General features: G+C 33.3%; 2 protein-coding genes across 6 annotated transcripts; both read right to left on the bottom strand.

The window, feature by feature from the left end:
* Window positions 1–116: 116 nt before the first annotated feature.
* LOC100798808 (uncharacterized) lies at window positions 117–3,047 on the bottom strand. Its single transcript, XM_003535705.5, has 3 exons — window positions 2,607–3,047; window positions 1,638–1,691; window positions 117–462 (listed from the first exon to the last, which is right to left on the bottom strand). Exons 1-3 carry the CDS (start codon window positions 2,886–2,888, stop codon window positions 229–231), a joined length of 570 nt encoding a protein of 189 aa, XP_003535753.1. The 5' UTR covers window positions 2,889–3,047; the 3' UTR covers window positions 117–228.
* Window positions 3,048–8,507: 5,460 nt separating this feature from the next.
* Window positions 8,508–16,277, bottom strand: LOC100804649 (sorting nexin-1-like). Of its 5 annotated transcripts, none has more exons than XM_006588408.4 (11): window positions 16,112–16,277; window positions 15,826–15,966; window positions 12,615–12,750; window positions 11,784–11,917; window positions 11,175–11,249; window positions 10,197–10,356; window positions 9,922–10,055; window positions 9,723–9,791; window positions 9,432–9,511; window positions 9,126–9,186; window positions 8,514–9,034 (listed from the first exon to the last, which is right to left on the bottom strand). In XM_006588408.4, exons 1-11 carry the CDS (start codon window positions 16,136–16,138, stop codon window positions 8,825–8,827), a joined length of 1,227 nt encoding a protein of 408 aa, XP_006588471.1. In that variant the 5' UTR covers window positions 16,139–16,277; the 3' UTR covers window positions 8,514–8,824. The 5 variants fall into 5 exon arrangements, with proteins under 5 accessions (NP_001239848.1, XP_006588471.1, XP_040861545.1 ...); XM_041005611.1 differs by having other exon boundaries at window positions 15,826–15,963; window positions 16,112–16,272; NM_001252919.2 differs by having other exon boundaries at window positions 8,508–9,034; window positions 15,826–16,133.
* Window positions 16,278–16,656: the final 379 nt, after the last annotated feature.

Genomic DNA, 16,656 nt, shown 5'->3' on the forward strand with positions numbered 1-16,656 from the left:
TTATAGAATTATATAATTTTTTTTCTTGACCCCCACAGAAATTTCTGGCTCCGCCCCTGCTCTTGACAGTTTAAAGTTTAAACGAACGTTGGTCTCTTCAGTGAGTAGACATAATATGGGATAAATAAATAGGAATAAATATATATACACCAAATTCAAACTTCAAGTTAAATTTTTTGGTTCAAAAGTCAAAACCTTACAAGAGTAAGTTAGAGACAAACAAAATATTCACAATCTGGCGATTTCAACGGACTTCTGAAGAGCTTGAAGAAGGCTTCTCATGATTCTGGGCTCACCTGGTGGTGCCTTATCCTTCAAGGGACCATTTCTAATGGCACGAAAAATTGGAGCAGAATTCTCAGTAGGTGGAAAAACCAAGCAATCAATATGCACAAGAACTTCAGTTTTCCCATCTCCAATGGTGATAAAACCCAGTCTAGCTCCACCAGGTATTTTGTCCACCTGTTTATTCAAAATCAGGATCATTACACACATTAAGAACAACTGAACCAACATCATCTTATCATAGTGGTTACTATCTGAGTCATAAATAACTTACAAGCAACTATAATTTAAAATCACTATGTTCTGATTCTGGGAGTTATAAGGTTGGCTTGATGGTTAAAGGAAGAAAGAGAAGGGAGAAATCGTGGGTTCGAATCTCTCACACTAACAAATTAATATCTAAAATTTTGTGATAAAAAAAAAAAAAAAAAAACTAGATTAGATCACTTTTTGTTGCTCAAAAAGTCATCAGCCATGAACAAGAGGGAATTCAAGCACAATTTATCAGAGTTGTGTTATACAAGTTGAGACTACCAAATCAAAAGCCAGAGCAACAGCTAGGACTAACAGTGAGAATGAACTACACATCTTTAGTTTATATACATTATCTGTGTAAAACATCTTTATACAAAACATACCTCATTGACCCATCATAATGAATAGAATGACGTGATAAAGTGATAAAAATCTAATTGGATGATTGTGTAAAGATGTTTTACAGTGGCAATATATATAAAATTAATCTCTTATCATTATTTTCCCAAGAGATTTCTAGCAAGAATGATGCAAAATTACATGACTGAGCATGTCCAACGGTGAATAATGAGACCAAAACACATAAATATGTAGATAGAAAGCAAGATTAGCTCCATAAATTGCACATCATCATAGAGCAACTTAGAGAAGAAGCAAATGATCAAATTGATTGTGCCGTGTCACCTTTTACTAGGCACGTACACCCCATTTACATAAAGTGATAAAACTGAGGCAGCAATTAAATGACACAATGCACCATAGGAACTAGGCAAATTTTACAGATTGAGAAGTGTATGCATATTCTAGGCCTCTCCTTGTGATAAGGGACATACACACCTAGTCATACTACACAGTAACACATGACAAAATAAATATTTATGGGATTATAGACAGCTCAGAAACATGATAGAAACATACGACATAGTTTATTGTAGAAGAATGCTTGTTGTACTGCTTAAGTTTAGCACATGACCACATAAGATGTGAGGGAAATGATTTAAAACATGAATTATGTTTCAAAAAAAATTTCCCCGAAAATATTAAAAAATTATCATTTTAAAATAGACCAATAATGAAATGCATTAAGAGCATAATACCTTGAGAGGCACGGGAAGGGGCAGATTGGCTCCCTGGCAAAGGCTGTTTGCCCACTGTCATAACATATCCAGTCAACCACGAGCCAAGGGAAGGAAATAAAACATGTAAACCAAACAATGATTACAACAAATTAAATACCAAAAAAAAAATCAATCATGATTCGTCCAACAATGCTACATTAAGTTAAGAGATCAGAATTTTGCACACAAAAAAATCAAATACAATTCTTCCCTTAAATAAAGTATTTTCCACATGTTAACATATCAGGTTTTAGACAACTGTGTCAACCATATGCTTTACATTAATATTCTTTTGAATTAATTGAAGGTTTAATATCTTTATTAATCCTTGTTACCAATTTTCATTTTAATTTTGAAAAAAAAATATTAGTCTCCCCTCTTAAAAATTTTTAAATTGAAAATAGTCTACAATATTATTTACTATATTTAATGATGTGATAAATATTTATTTTAGAATAAGCATATTTAGATAAAGGAACCGTTTTAAAAAAATAAATTCCTCAAAACTAAAACCAACAAAGAAAAATTGAAGGATTAAGTGCATGTTTAGATTAAAATTAGAAATTTTGTGGAAAAGTTCTAATGCAAATTTAATGGATAAAAATAAAATAAAAGCAAAAAATAAGATCCTGATGCTTTTGACAAAATTAGTTTTGTCTCAAAAATATTTTTTTCAGTGAAAACCAAACATTAAAACAAACATTGATCATATTTTTATTTTCTTTTTGTTGAAAAACATTGATCATATTTGCCTGTACTAAAAACGTATTTAAACCTACGTAAAATAAATACGTATTTAAACCTTATTAGAACAATGCTTGTGCCGAAAAAGATAACAAAGAAATGAAATTAATATAAAACACTGCTTCATTACGTTAATATTCAATTTTATTTTACATTATTGAACAAAAGAATGGAATCACGTGTGTTTTTTGTTTGATTAATTACCTGAAAGAGCAAGGAATCGAATCTCTGGAGGTCAGTGTCCAAAGGAAGCTTCATCGTCCCTAAAGACACTCCCTCGTCGGTGGGGCCGCCGTTCCCCGCAGAGGCTTTGGTTAACGGCGGCAATGGCACCGCCGCGAGATGAATTGAATTGCGTAGCTTTGAAAAGGAGAGGTTGTTGTTGTAAATAGGAACGAGAGAAGGGGAAGATAGCGGAACGTGGAAATTCGCTCCACTCACCCTCGGGTACACACTCTGCATTGTGCTACTACTGCATGCCATCATCGCTATGCTTCTTCCTCAAAACTCTCGGAAAGGTGAAATGAAATGAGTAGCTACTGCTAGCTAGTTTAGTAAGAGTACTATATTAATTATTATTATTATTATTATTATTTTTTATCCAGTGGTGGTGGTGGTGGATAATGCTTCGTTTCATTCATATTGTCCTCAGGTTTCAGCCACGAGATTTTTTTTTATTTTTAAGAAAAAATAAATTCGCCTAAGAATATTTTAGTTTTTAAAAATTATAGATAAATACTAGTTATACATTAATTTTGTATAGAAAATATTAGTTATACACTACTTCCAGAATGGTTAGCACTTAGCAATATATAATTAAAAAATCAGAAATTAATTTTCTAAACGGTGATTTTTTATTCCGAAAATCAATTTTCGGAATGTGTTTTGTAACAGTTGGTTGATGATATAGCTTAATAAAAGATAATGATGCCAAACAAAAATAAGGTAAAATTAAGAGCCAATGTCAAAGCTGAATGACAAATTAAGAATCTATAAAATAACTATGCGAGTGGACGAAATTGGTTACATCACTAACATGAAACGATTTTCTATTACAATTAAGAAAAAGTTTTGAAACTAAATAGATACAATTTGTAAATTTTTTACCTTGCTCACATAGGACAAGATTAAAACACTTACAAGATCACACATAAAAAGGAGTAAAAACGACATGACCATCTTTACTATAAAAAAATGTTAATAACACTCTAACACTACTATTATTAACTAAATTTAACGAAAGTTAATAGATTTTATAAATGATGCTTCATATTTAACAAGTCTCTCAGTTTTGTAGTAATTTTTTAGTAATCTTTAATAAATGTTAATTATTAATAAATGTGACCAAGTTTATCTGATAATTAATCTCATATCTAATCTTTTACTAAAACTTGTGAAGATCCCTTGAGGTATTACTAAAAAATCTAAGATCTAAATTATGATAACTAGAGAGTCGTCTGTGTCGATGCACGGGCTCATACTAATATTTGAGATTTCATAAATATAAATTATTATTACATATACACACTTATGTAATTTTGTTTATTTGGATAATAATAATATTTAAGTATTGGCAGAAAAAAATACATTAAATAAAATATGAATTTGAAATTAACCTCATCCAATTGTAGATCGTTTTGGATAGTATTGTTGGGATTATAGTTAGTAACTTGTTGTAGTGAATGAGAGGTTGCACGATGAACAAAAATGAATGAATTGATTGCATATATAGATAAGAGTAGTGAACATTTAAAAATCTCAAGCGGGACGTTGTTACTTTATACAACAATACTAACCTAAAAAGTGGTAAATTTATATAAATATGCTTTAGTGGGAGTAATGTAATACAATCGTACATGTGCCAAGGTCTGTCCCGTAGACTTGTTAATGGTCATTGCAAATGAAGTTGTGAATGAAAACTGTCTTCTAATTAGTTTGAATGACCATGGAGAATCAGAAGGAGACATATTCATTCTTGGTATAAACATTCACTTTTTTTTTATCAATAGTGTTAAAATTCATTATGAAATGGATGAAAATTTAGTTTATTTGGATGATAATAATGTTGTATTGGTAGAAAAAAAATACATTAAATAAAATATGAATTTGAAACTAACCTCATCCAATTGTAGATCATTTTGGATGGTATTGTTGTGATTATCATTAGTAACTTGTTGTTGTAGTGAATGAGAGGTTGCACGATGAACAAAAATGAATGAATTGATTGCATATATAGATAAGAGTAGTGAACATTTAAAAATCTCAAGCGGGACGTTGCTACTATATACAACAATACTAACCTAAAAAGTGGTAAATTTATATGAATATGCTTTAGTGGGAGTGATGTAATACAATCGTACATGTGCCAAGGTCTGTCCCGTAGACTTGTTAATGGTCATTGCAAATGAAGTCGTGAATGAAAACTGTCTTCCAATTAATTTGAATGGTCATGGAGAATCAGAAGGAGACATATTCATTCTTGGTATAAACATTCACTTTTTTTTATCAATAGTGTTAAAATTCATTATGAAATGGATGAAAATTTAGTTTATTTGGATGATAATAATGTTTAAGTATTGGCAGAAAAAAATACATTAAACAAAATATGAATTTGAAACTAACCTCATCCAATTGTAGATCATTTTAGATGGTATCGTTGTCATTATCGTTAGTAACTTGTTGTTGTAGTGAATGAAAGGTTGCACAATGAACAAAAATGAATGAATTGATTGCATATATAGATAAGAGTAGTGAACATTTAAAAATCTCAAGCGAGACATTGCAACTGTATACAACAATACTAACATAAAAAGTGGTAAATTTATATGAATATGTTTTAGTGGGAATGATGTAATATAATCCTACATGCGTCTGTCCCCGTAGACTTGTTCATGGTCACTGCAAATGAAGTCGTGAATGAAAATTGTCTTCTAATTAGTTTGAATGGTCATGGAGAATCAAAAGGAGACATATTCATTCTTGGTATAAACATTCACTTTTTTTTATCAATAGTGTTAAAATTCACTATGAAATGGATGTAAATTATAGGAATTTTATCAGTAGCAGTGTAACTTGCTTGTTTATACCATTTTTGTATGGCATTTTCTACTTTCCATGGGTTTTGTGTGATTTGTAATCATAACCCTTCACGTACAAAATATAGAAGTAGTTAATAATAAAAAGCATGTCATATCACATACAACTTGTCTTGGTCCATATGGAGTAACACGTTTATTGGCATATCCTTGATATCCTAAGTAGTCATTTGGGATCATGTTTAGTAGATTGAGATAAGGAAGGCTAAAAAAATGTCATGCAGAGGCATTATCACTCTTTGCTATTGGGTATGAATCATTATCACTCAATAATAAGTTGTCTAATAATATTTTATGTAGCATCACATGGAAATAAAATCATCATTTCTATACAATGGAAATAATAATATAATAATTAATAATTTTATCCCATATGAGCTTTTGAATTAATAATTTGTTTTACCATCAAATCAACAGAAGAAACTCATCAATGTGGATGCAGCTGTCTCAACATCGTTTCTATACAATGGAAATTATTAATAATTATTATTATTAATATATAATAAAATATATAAATAAGTAAAAGTTGATGGCATCATTCACTTCAATCTCATCGGAGCTGCATTTGCGTTTCTTGGAAAGGTACATTCATGGCAAAACGAAGCGCATTAAACACAAAGATAGATAAAGGTTTAGTGTAATTTTTTATTAATTTAATTATTGGTTTTATTTGAATAAATTAAATTTTAAAAGTTTAATTTTAATCTTTTATATATTTAAATTATATATATTTTTTATTTTTCGTTTGAAATATTAATCTTATGTTAACATTTAAATTTTAAAATAATTAATTTATTATAATGACGACTAAAACACCATGACAGAAAAGCGCATTGGAAAGGTAAATATCTTGGGAACAGAATACAAATAATTAATTATTACATATTTACATTTACAATGGAAATAAATTAATAAATGCATCGTAACCGGAGCAAAAGCAACGCAAAAGACAAAAAGTATTAAATGCACAATAAAATTAATAAAATTCACTAATATTAATTAATAAAAATAATAAATGCAGGTTGACAGTGACATTTTTGGGCGGGAATGAGAGCCCTTGACATTGCGACACGTAAGCCCTAACACGTCCACGTCAGCATCGTCAGGGCAAAGAAAACGAAGCTTTCTCCTGCAAAGAACGAAGCTAGTCATTGTTGTATTGAACAAATTTATGATACAAATTTGAATGTACTCAAACAATTTTAAAACATGGTGAAGAATGTTGAGGAACACCAAAGAGGTCAACATGGTTCAAGAACACCAAAAAATTAAATCTTTTTCACTGCGAAAACTAACAAAACAAAACAAAGGCAACACAAAAGAAACACAAAATGCAAAAGAAGAACAATACTCAACCACAGTCAAATAAGACTGAGGAAAAAAAAATTAAATATTTTGTACCGACAGAACCCAAAAATCAAAACAAAGTTCCTTTTTTTTTATTCATGCAACATTACAAATTTATAAAAAAATATATATATGCAAGAATCGAAGCCTCTTCAGTCTTGCCTAACACAATAATAAACCCAGATCAAACACCATTGTCACTAATGACTATCGCAACATTACAGATGGTAACTGAGAAAAGGCCACAAAAAAGTAAGTGGAAAGAATGAGGACGTCGGAGAAGACTGAGGAACACAAAAAAATTAAGCTTTTGTATTGTGAGAAACAAAGAAACAAAGAAAACGAACTTGTAGATAGAGAAACAAAGAAGACAAACTTGTTTGAGATAAAAATCGAAGCTTTTTCGAAATAAAAATCACAGCTTTAGTGTCTTCTTCCACCTTCTTTGCATACAATAGCGATTGTATTGTGAGAAGCCAGAAAACAAAATAAAAAAAATTAAGCTTTTGTATTGTGAGAAGTCAAAAAACAAAATAAAGACTTAAAAATGTGGGTATAGGAAAGAATGAGGGCGTCGGAGAAGACTGAGGAACACAAAAAAATTTAAGTTTTTGTATTGTGAAAAACAAAGAAACAAAGAAAACGAATCTGTAGACAGAGAAACAAAGAAAACAAACCTGTTTGAGATAAAAAAAAATCGAAGCTTTTTGGAGATAAAAATCGCAGCTTTAGTGTCTTCTTCCACCTTCTTTACATACAATAGCGATTGTATTGTGAGAAGTCAGAAAATAAAATAAAAAAATTTAAGCTTTTGTATTGTGAGAAGTCACAAAGAAAACGAACTTGGACTCATAGAGTTTTGAGATAAAAATCGCAGCTTTAGTGTCTTCTTCCACCTTCTTTACATACAATAGCGATTGTATTGTGAGAAGTCAGAAAATAAAATAAAAAAATTTAAGCTTTTGTATTGTGAGAAGTCACAAAGAAAACGAACTTGGACTCATAGAGTTTTGAGATAAAAATCGCAGCTTTAGTGTATTCTTCTACCAAGAACACGATATAGAAATGCAAACCTGGAGAGGAACGCAAATACGATATCGTTGTCATGGAATTTGAGATAAAAATCACAGTTTTTGTGTTAAAAATCGCAGCTTTAATGTGTTTTTCCACCAAGAACACGGTATAAAAATGCAAACCTGGAGAGGAACGCAAATACGATATCATTGGTGTTCCGGCCAACAAAAATGGAACCAAAACGAAAATAGAACTAAAACAGAATATGGAGAGGAACGAAAATAGAAGATGGAGAGGATGCAAATGTGAGTATATCACGAAAACCCTTCGAGTTCACTCAGTTCAGAAGCAAATTAAAAATACAAACGTATTTGAAAAATGCAAACGTCTTGGGAACAAAATTGGTGCATCGATAATGTTGTCACATTTAATTACAAAATGACAAACAATAAATGGAAATGAAAAAAAAATGAAAATGCGCAAAACAATTAATGCACATTGATAGCAATGTTTTTGGACGGGAATTTGGGGGCTGGAATGGACGACACGTGCGCACTGCGATGGATGTCAGGGCCTTGTTTGTATATTATAGATGATGATACCAAATAAATAAAAAATGTATTAAGAGAAGACGGTATTGCTGACTCATCTAAAAGACTAAAGAAAAGCCTTCCATATTGTCATGTAATTCCGTTGTGACTATATACAACAGAGGAAGACAAGAGATATCGCAACAACAGCAGCAAAATAAAAAATAAAAGTGCGGATAGGTAACCTTTTACTTTGTTTAAAATTTGTACAAAATCGGCCAGACAGAAAAAAACACATCTTTTACAACATAATCCGAAAGCTCTTTTACAAAACACGAGCTGCGATCTGCGTTTGCCATACCCTAGTAGCCCCTGTAATCAGCCATGAAAGAGTAATTTATCTATGCTCTGCAGAACTCATTGATTAATTCTTTCTCTACGAGGAGGAACATGCTTCCAGTTTGGGAAGCAAACTTCTCCACGCATCTGCAATACCATTTGCTAGACGTGCCTGCCCTTTGGCAAATTCATGGAAAGCAATCCCCATATCTAATGTTTTCTGTTCCTGAAAACGCCCCATCTCTTCATTCATTAGTTTCACAATCGTCTCAAATGTCTTCGTCGCCTGTTCACTCTCTGCCTTCAACTGCATGGCAAAATCATGTCAGTCAGTCCAGCCAAATAAATTGCAAATCTATAATTCTCATGAGGGAAGGTTAATATTTAGGCAAACTTGCCTCTTTATATTCATGTTCAGCTTCTGCAACTTTATCAGATCGAATCAGCATGAGCTTGTCACTGCATTGCAAACAAATTGCAAATAATAAAGAACATATATATCAGAATATATGACACCAAGAAGTCTTCTAGAAAGGCTTATTTGCATTTCACATATACAGACAAGAGTTTTTGTTCATGAAAGGGACCTTACACAACAGATCATGAATGTTAATTCAGCCAAGGAATGATATTATGTAAAAAGGAATTATTCTTCCATAAAAATTAAATTAGGCAAATGATAAAAACAGAGAACAGGAGTATACAGATTAATCTCCTTTAGCTTCATTGTTTCAGCCAGTTCACATTGTCTTCTGAAGGCATTGGCCCTCTCTGCTATTGTTGCCTGTTTCAGAATGTGAAACAAGAGCATTAAATTGAAAGGGGAAAAAAGAAAAAGTATAACGATCCATTTTAGCAGAAATGGTAGGGTTCCCATATCTGAACATTTATTTACAAAGGCAACTGGGATATATATTTCAAGTAAAAAACACATAATATTTTAATTAAGTTAGACAAATTAGATATTAAATAATGAGAAACAAGACCAGGACTACCTTAATAGATTGTACAGCATGGACATAATCTTTCAAAGGTTCTTCAAAATTCATCAAGAGCTGATGAGCCTGCTCGACATAGCCATAGTAGGATAGTTTGTTTTCAGCTTTCATCCCTCAATAAAATGTATATACCATCATGCAAGCACACATGAATAACCAGTGAAATAATGTGCAACAGCAAACACGTCAGAATTACCTCCTTTTGCAACTTGGCTGATAAAATCTCTGACTTCATCCCAAGTTCAGAGAACGCTTTCCCAAGAGCATTTCCTTCAGAAGCACCTAGAAGTTTTACTGCTTTTCCAAAATCAGACAGTGATTGCCCCAACTCTGCATGAACATTTTGAATTATGAATCGATCTTGCCAGAAGAGTGGACAAATAAAAAGAGCACATAACTGTAAAACAGAAAGGACAATAGATACAGAAGACAAAAATAAGAACTAAACAAAAATCTTAAATTCAATCATACCTCTGTGCCTCTTCACAAGACGGTATGCATGCTTTTGAGCTTCAGCCAAGTGGTTTTCAAGCTCAAAGATGTAATGTTTCATCTTTTCATACTCAGGATCTGATTCTTCTACTGGCTTCTCTTTCCCAAGGACAACATCGCTGACTTTAGATTGCACATCCTGTCAAAATTCACATAAACAACGAATAAGAAACCTGGATGGACAGCACACTCAACCAGATAGGTTAGCAAAAGCAAATGTCTACAATAGAGGAAAATTGCAATCTGAGAGATTGTTTACATTGAATGTATTCACATCCAAGGAAATGATCTGAGAGTGAAATACTGAAGTGGCAGAATTTCACAATGTAGCAAAATGGATCTATCAAGTACAGACAACAGAGTATATTTCAGAGGTGTTTCCAGGACAAAGCTAAAAAAAGGTAATCTCCAAGTTCATTGCTCTATTGTATGGGTCTACATATCATCCATGACAAGCTGATTTGTTAGAGAGCATATCAGCAACAGTTTCAAGTCAGCTAGCTATCTTTGTCTGAATTTATACTAAAAGAAGAAACTCAGTAGTGACTAGTAACATTCATTTATCCTTTTTGTGTACTTCATTCCAATAGCTTCCTCTTTTGATTCTAAAACAAAGATAGTTTTCTTAATGATTTTAAATTTGCAAAGTCTAATTCCACACTACTATTATCACACTTTCACAATCTTGTTTTCTTGAACTCGATAAAACAAATACTTTGAGCTTATTAATTAATGTGCAGGAATTTAAATTACATTATTTATTTTAATTATTTCCAATAAATTTTATGCGGGCCAATGTGTTTGTAGCTTCTAACAGGACAAAAAAACAAGGCCTGATTGCTAGGTTATTCAAGACAGGAAATTAATGCAATTCAAATTTTAAATTACTCATTTGACAGATTTCAACCAAGCAAATAAACCATCCACATTCCAAAACACCATTAGAACATGTCTTACCTTAAAAATCTGCATTAGATCGGCTGGTTTCTTCTTGAATATGCCAGTCTCGTGTGACCTTAATCGTTCCATTGTCTGCATAGTATATTTAATGAAATCAAGAATAATCCAAGTTTTTTTCCTTCTTAAAAGTCAAGTGTGAGAAAAAGAGCAGAAATTGAGCACTTACAAATACAATAGATACACCTACATTGTACATACAAGAGAAAGGGGGGGAAAACTAAAAGAAAAGAAACAATATTAATAACTCTTGCACATTCAATATCCCACACTCTCCAGCATGATCGGGGATTGTAAGGTACTTATGGAATCAGTGACCATAATGCCTTATTCGATTTTCTATATGTCAATCATTCAATCACTAATATAAGCTACAGAATATGATATCAAGCATTCAACAGTCAATTAAGGAGACTCCCCACCAAACTGAATAATTAACTTAGCCACAATGGTTAGTTTGAATAGAAGATTTGGACTTAAAAATAATGCAGTAACACAGCACAATGATAGAAATGGGAAAAAAAAAGTAGAAAGAGCAAAAACGTGAATCATATCTAGAATAGACACAGCTTCACAGAGGAATAAAGTCTACTGAGAATGAGGCATCACCTCTTCCTCTGCCTGCAAAAACAACCTCAGGTCCTCACTTTGTTTTAGTTCATGATGTGATGCTATCCTATTTACAAATACATCCAATGCTTGCCGCCTCATTTCAATAAATTCAGCACTGAAACGAAATTTCTCTGCAATGACAAACCAAAAGTGAAGCCCAAATAGAATTTTGGATGGCACAATGTTTCAAGTTTCCATTCAATAAATTAAAATATGCAACAGTTTATGACAGGAATTTTGGATGACTATCAACATGTCTACAATGAATATTTTATAAGCATAATGGATGGCTTCTCTAGGACCTCAATCAACTTAGACTGGCCATATCAGTGATGAAAGTCTCATTGTTAATTGAACCAACAACTAAGTGCACTGTTAATCGTGCCAAAGACATTCCAGATCACAACATATACAAATAAATTCAGAAAAAAAAGATTTTATTATAACATAGATCAAATAGGAGAATTAAGATACTCATTCAGGCTACTAAGCTCCACCAGAAACCTGAATGACCATGGAAAATAGACAAGAAATAAAGCAGATGACAAGATACCCCCAAAGTTAAAATTCTTAATGAAAAGCAAACTATGTTAATCTTTTATTGTTTGACAGTGTGAAAAGCAGTATGAAAAAATACAGCAGTTTTCCCCAGTCAAGATGTTTTTGTTTCAATAAATGAAAAGGCAACAAAACTTATGAAAATTAGCATAAGCAGGAAGATAGAGCATTGAACAAGTATCAAGGTAGCATCAGCATAAGAATTCCAATGACAGTAGCTACCTTCAAACTATTATTAAACATGCAAGAAAGGGTCCTGCTAGATGTTACCTACAGCACTTTTCTCTGGAAGAGGGGGAATGAAAATGCCTTTGTACTTCTCAAAAAGGCGATCACGTAACCAGACAAAGTCACTGTAACGTCGGATGACAATCTTCTCAGGTCCTTGGTATTCAGGAAAATTTGTCTGCCAAATTGTTTCAGGTGGTTAGATGAACATGGCAGATGTAAAGTGACACATTTCTCCCATGCATTATAGTGGTGGTAGAAAAAAACTAAAACTAATGAAAGAAAATATCTTTGCATTGAAAATAAGGGAGTAAATAAGAAAACACCTAGCTAACGAGTGCCCTTGGACACCAGTTTAGAAGTATACATCTCATTAAATGCTTTCAATTACTTAAAAGAGCAAGTATTCGTGTGCAAGGTTATCAAACTCAAGAGTTTACGTAAACTTCTGGAGATGCTGTAAACTCAAGTTGTTAACTCGTAAGAGTTTACTTAATATAAAAATAATATTAAAATACCTAAAATAAACTCCTAAATCCCAAAATTATACTGTAAACTTTGCAAGAATACTCTGAAATATACTACCAATTCCCAAAATTTTGCAAGATAACTCTGAAATATATTGAAACTTACTTCCAATTCCCAAAACTTACACGAAATATACAGCCAATTCCCAAAATTTTAAGTGCTGAAATTAATGCTCCCAATATTTCAGCATTTCTCAGACATGAAAATATACTTCAAGTCAACACAAATAACACCTTATAAAGTAAAGAGAGATGAAACAGACAAAAATCAGACTTGTGGTTTGCAGCTCCTAGTTGCTGCTCTGCTTGAACAGAGAGAAATCAGGAAACCATGAGAACAGAAGAGAGACAGCGAGAATAGAGACGAGAGATACAGAGAATAGACCTTCAATGGATGATGATCGGAAGACATGGAGGATGAATCAAAGGAGCCTTCACTGATACAGAGATGGAATCGCAAGAAATATTGAAGGCTGAAGCAATGCTTGGGTGTCGTGAACCAGATGGAAATTTCTAGAGAAAAGAACTAAGGTGCCCTAATATTTTCTGTCTAAACACGCCTCCGAATGGCCCCAAACGCATGTCGCTTTGGGTGAGTTTTTTTTTCTAAAAAAAGCACTTGACAACTTGCCCCTAAAATCGCGAGTTAGAGTGATTTCGCACGAGCTCACTAGAGTTTACCCAAGCCCGCCAGAAAAAAGTTTGTTTGAGAGTTGAACAGATTAATGGCTTCAAACTCATAAACTCGTCCAATTTTACATGTTCACTCGCAAATTTGACAACCTTGTTTGTGCGTGTTTCCCATGTAATAAATGCTTTATTTATAAAAGAAAAAACTTTATTCTTTTGTTTCCTTAATTACTATAGCATTGAAAGTTTATAAATACCTGCCTAATGAATTTCATACAGATCATTTAAAGTGATAGATAACATTTACAAAAGAGTAGACTCAAGCAAAATAAGAATCAAAGTGACATGGCATTTAGAATAATCAGATTTTGAGACATGGTTTCAACTAATTGAAAATTGTTCATCATCCTAAAGAATTAAACCTTCTCTACTTCCGGGTTGGGAATCGACTAAAGATAAGGTCAAGATAAAGTATATAAGTAAGGAGAAACCCTCACCCTATGAGTTAGTTTTTGGAGTTGAGTAAGACCCAAACTCACATTCTAAGATGATATCAAAGTCTATCCTAGATTCATTAAATGAGTCACACACCATATTATCCACGCACTTGGAAAAACCCAAGTGCCACATCGACTTAAAGATAAAGTCAAGATAGAATATATAAGTAAGGGATAACTCTCACCCTATGAACTAGCTTTTGGGATTGGATTAGGCTTAAACCCACATTCTAAGAAAATCCAAAAGCAATCTTTTTTTACCTAAAGGACTTTGTTCCATTCAGTTGGTAGAACAAGCAGTAACCAAACTCAAGCTCGCATCATCAACCAACAAACACATTCCATCTTAACTCATAATCCCAACTGATCTGTCCCTTTTCCTCAGGACCATGCATTTAGGAGCCATAACCAAGCCTTTGGAATGTTCTACCACACTCGTGATTTGGAATCTCAAATCACCGGCCGTTATTCACATTCCATGGATGGCCACGGCCGGTATTCGCACTTTATGGAAGGACACTTGCCAACACAGGTAATACGGGAGATGCTGATTAAAAAAAAAAAAAAAGGTAATACAGGAGAGCGAGAGAAGGATCCCTAATAAAGGTGGTATAGCACTATTAGCACATACCCCAGGCACGCAATTCTTTCATTCTCTCCTCCTATGGAAACTTACTATTAACTTGAACATCGAAATATCTTTTCCTAATTTCCACCCTACAACAACAACAACAACAACAACGCCTTATCCCACTAGGTGAGGTCGGCTACATGGATCAACTTCCGCCATAATGTTCTATCAAGTACCATACTTCTATCCAAATCATTAAGTTCGAGATCCTTCTTGATAACCTCTCTTATAGTCTTTTTGGGTCTTCCTCTGCCTCGAATTGTTTGCCTTCTCTCCATCTGGTCTACTCTCCTCACTACAGAGTCTACCGGTCTTCTCTCTACATGCCCAAACCACCTAAGTCTATTTTCCACCATCTTCTCTACAATAGGCGCTACTCCAACCCTCTCTCTAATAGCTCCGTTACTAATTTCCACCCTAATGCTAAAAAAAAGTCCAACACTCTCGGGAACTGCAATCAGTTATAGGGAGCAAAGGAGAAGCTTTACGAACTACCCTCAACAACAACAACAACAACCAATGCATAGAGGCACATCACTATTCACTAAACCCATCCAACAAATTTCAGCTCTGTAACTAATTTCTTTAAAATCACAATGCTCCAATTCCAATAATCACAATCCTTCCAAACCGGATCGCAACTTAACTACATTCACTGAAAACAAATCGATTACTCCCGAAAATCTAATCACAGCACGAATATCGATGCATTGATCATCGAAAAATCCCCCAAACTAAACCTCACTCATTCCTCAGCAAAAATCAATCACACAAAACCACGATCTCGTCTTCCACACTCTTCGAAATTAACAGCCGCGGTCGAAGTTGAGTTGAACCGAAACTCCAACGACCTCCGTCAACACGCAAAATCAAAACTCGACTTAGATTCAACGAGAAATTTCCAATCCAAAACTAAATAATAATGAATAAATAGAAAAGAAGTGTAAGGAGGTGAGTGATTGAAGTACTTTGGTGATGACGCGGTAGGAGATATAGGCTTGGACGCCATTGCCGAGCTTAACGGGATCGGTGACGGAGACGGAGAGAAAAGGTTGCGACGACGAAGACGGAGATCTAGGGCTCTGTGACGAACCGGAGAGAGTTCTCTGCTGTTGTTGTTGTTCCATAATACCGCAAAGTAACCGTCAACATGCAAACACAGAAAAAGAAAAAGGTTCGGAAGAAGGAAAAAAAAAAGGAGTGAGGGTGGTGCTAGGTATTTGTGAATTAGAGTGAGGGCAGAATTGTAATTACCGGGGGGTTCATGTTAATGATGGTCATTTTGGGGCCAGCGAGTGTCGCAGTGGCACCGCAGAGAAGAACGTGGTTTGTTTGTTTCAGAGAAGAGAAGAGAAGAGAGTGAAACTGGTTGCCGTTTGGGGGAGTTTGGCTTGGCCGGCTACACTATTCGATCGGGCCCATGGTGGGTGGCGGGGCGGGTCGACTTTTTGTCCTATTTTTACGCATACTCTTTCTATCTCCAAATAAAAATACTATTGGTGTTTTTATAAAAAAAATATTTAATTATCCATTTAATTCTTATCCTTTTTTATGTTTATTTTTCTTAGTTTACGTCGTTAATTAATAAGTAAATTTTTTTAATTTCTAAAGTTTATATTTTAAAAAATTTAATGATAATATTTTTTAAAAATTAAAATATAAGTTTTAAAAATTAAAAAATTCACTTATAAGAAATAAATTAAAAATTATAGAGACTAAATCTTATAAAAAAAAAATTGTAGGACCGGAAGTAATACTTGAATTAAAAATTAAAGATACTGCCATTTAATTTTAAGTGT

This window comes from Glycine max, chromosome 10 (assembly GCF_000004515.6).
Source record: "Glycine max cultivar Williams 82 chromosome 10, Glycine_max_v4.0, whole genome shotgun sequence".
NCBI classification, from domain to species: Eukaryota; Viridiplantae; Streptophyta; class Magnoliopsida; order Fabales; family Fabaceae; genus Glycine; species Glycine max.

Excerpts from the sequence above, each read along its gene's own strand:
- LOC100798808 (XM_003535705.5), bottom strand. The coding sequence starts at position 2,888 with ATGATGGCATGCAGTAGTAGCACAATGCAGAGTGTGTACCCGAGGGTG. Across the intron at positions 1,692-2,606 it reads TCGATTCCTTGCTCTTTCAG|TGGGCAAACAGCCTTTGCCA; the intron begins GTAATTAATCAA and ends ATGTTATGACAG. Across the intron at positions 463-1,637 it reads CCCTTCCCGTGCCTCTCAAG|GTGGACAAAATACCTGGTGG; the intron begins GTATTATGCTCT and ends TTGAATAAACAG.
- LOC100804649 (XM_006588408.4), bottom strand. The coding sequence starts at position 16,138 with ATGACCATCATTAACATGAACCCCCCG. Across the intron at positions 11,918-12,614 it reads TCCAGAGAAAAGTGCTGTAG|AGAAATTTCGTTTCAGTGCT; the intron begins GTAACATCTAGC and ends TTGTCATTGCAG. Across the intron at positions 9,512-9,722 it reads ATGCTGTACAATCTATTAAG|GCAACAATAGCAGAGAGGGC; the intron begins GTAGTCCTGGTC and ends ATTCTGAAACAG.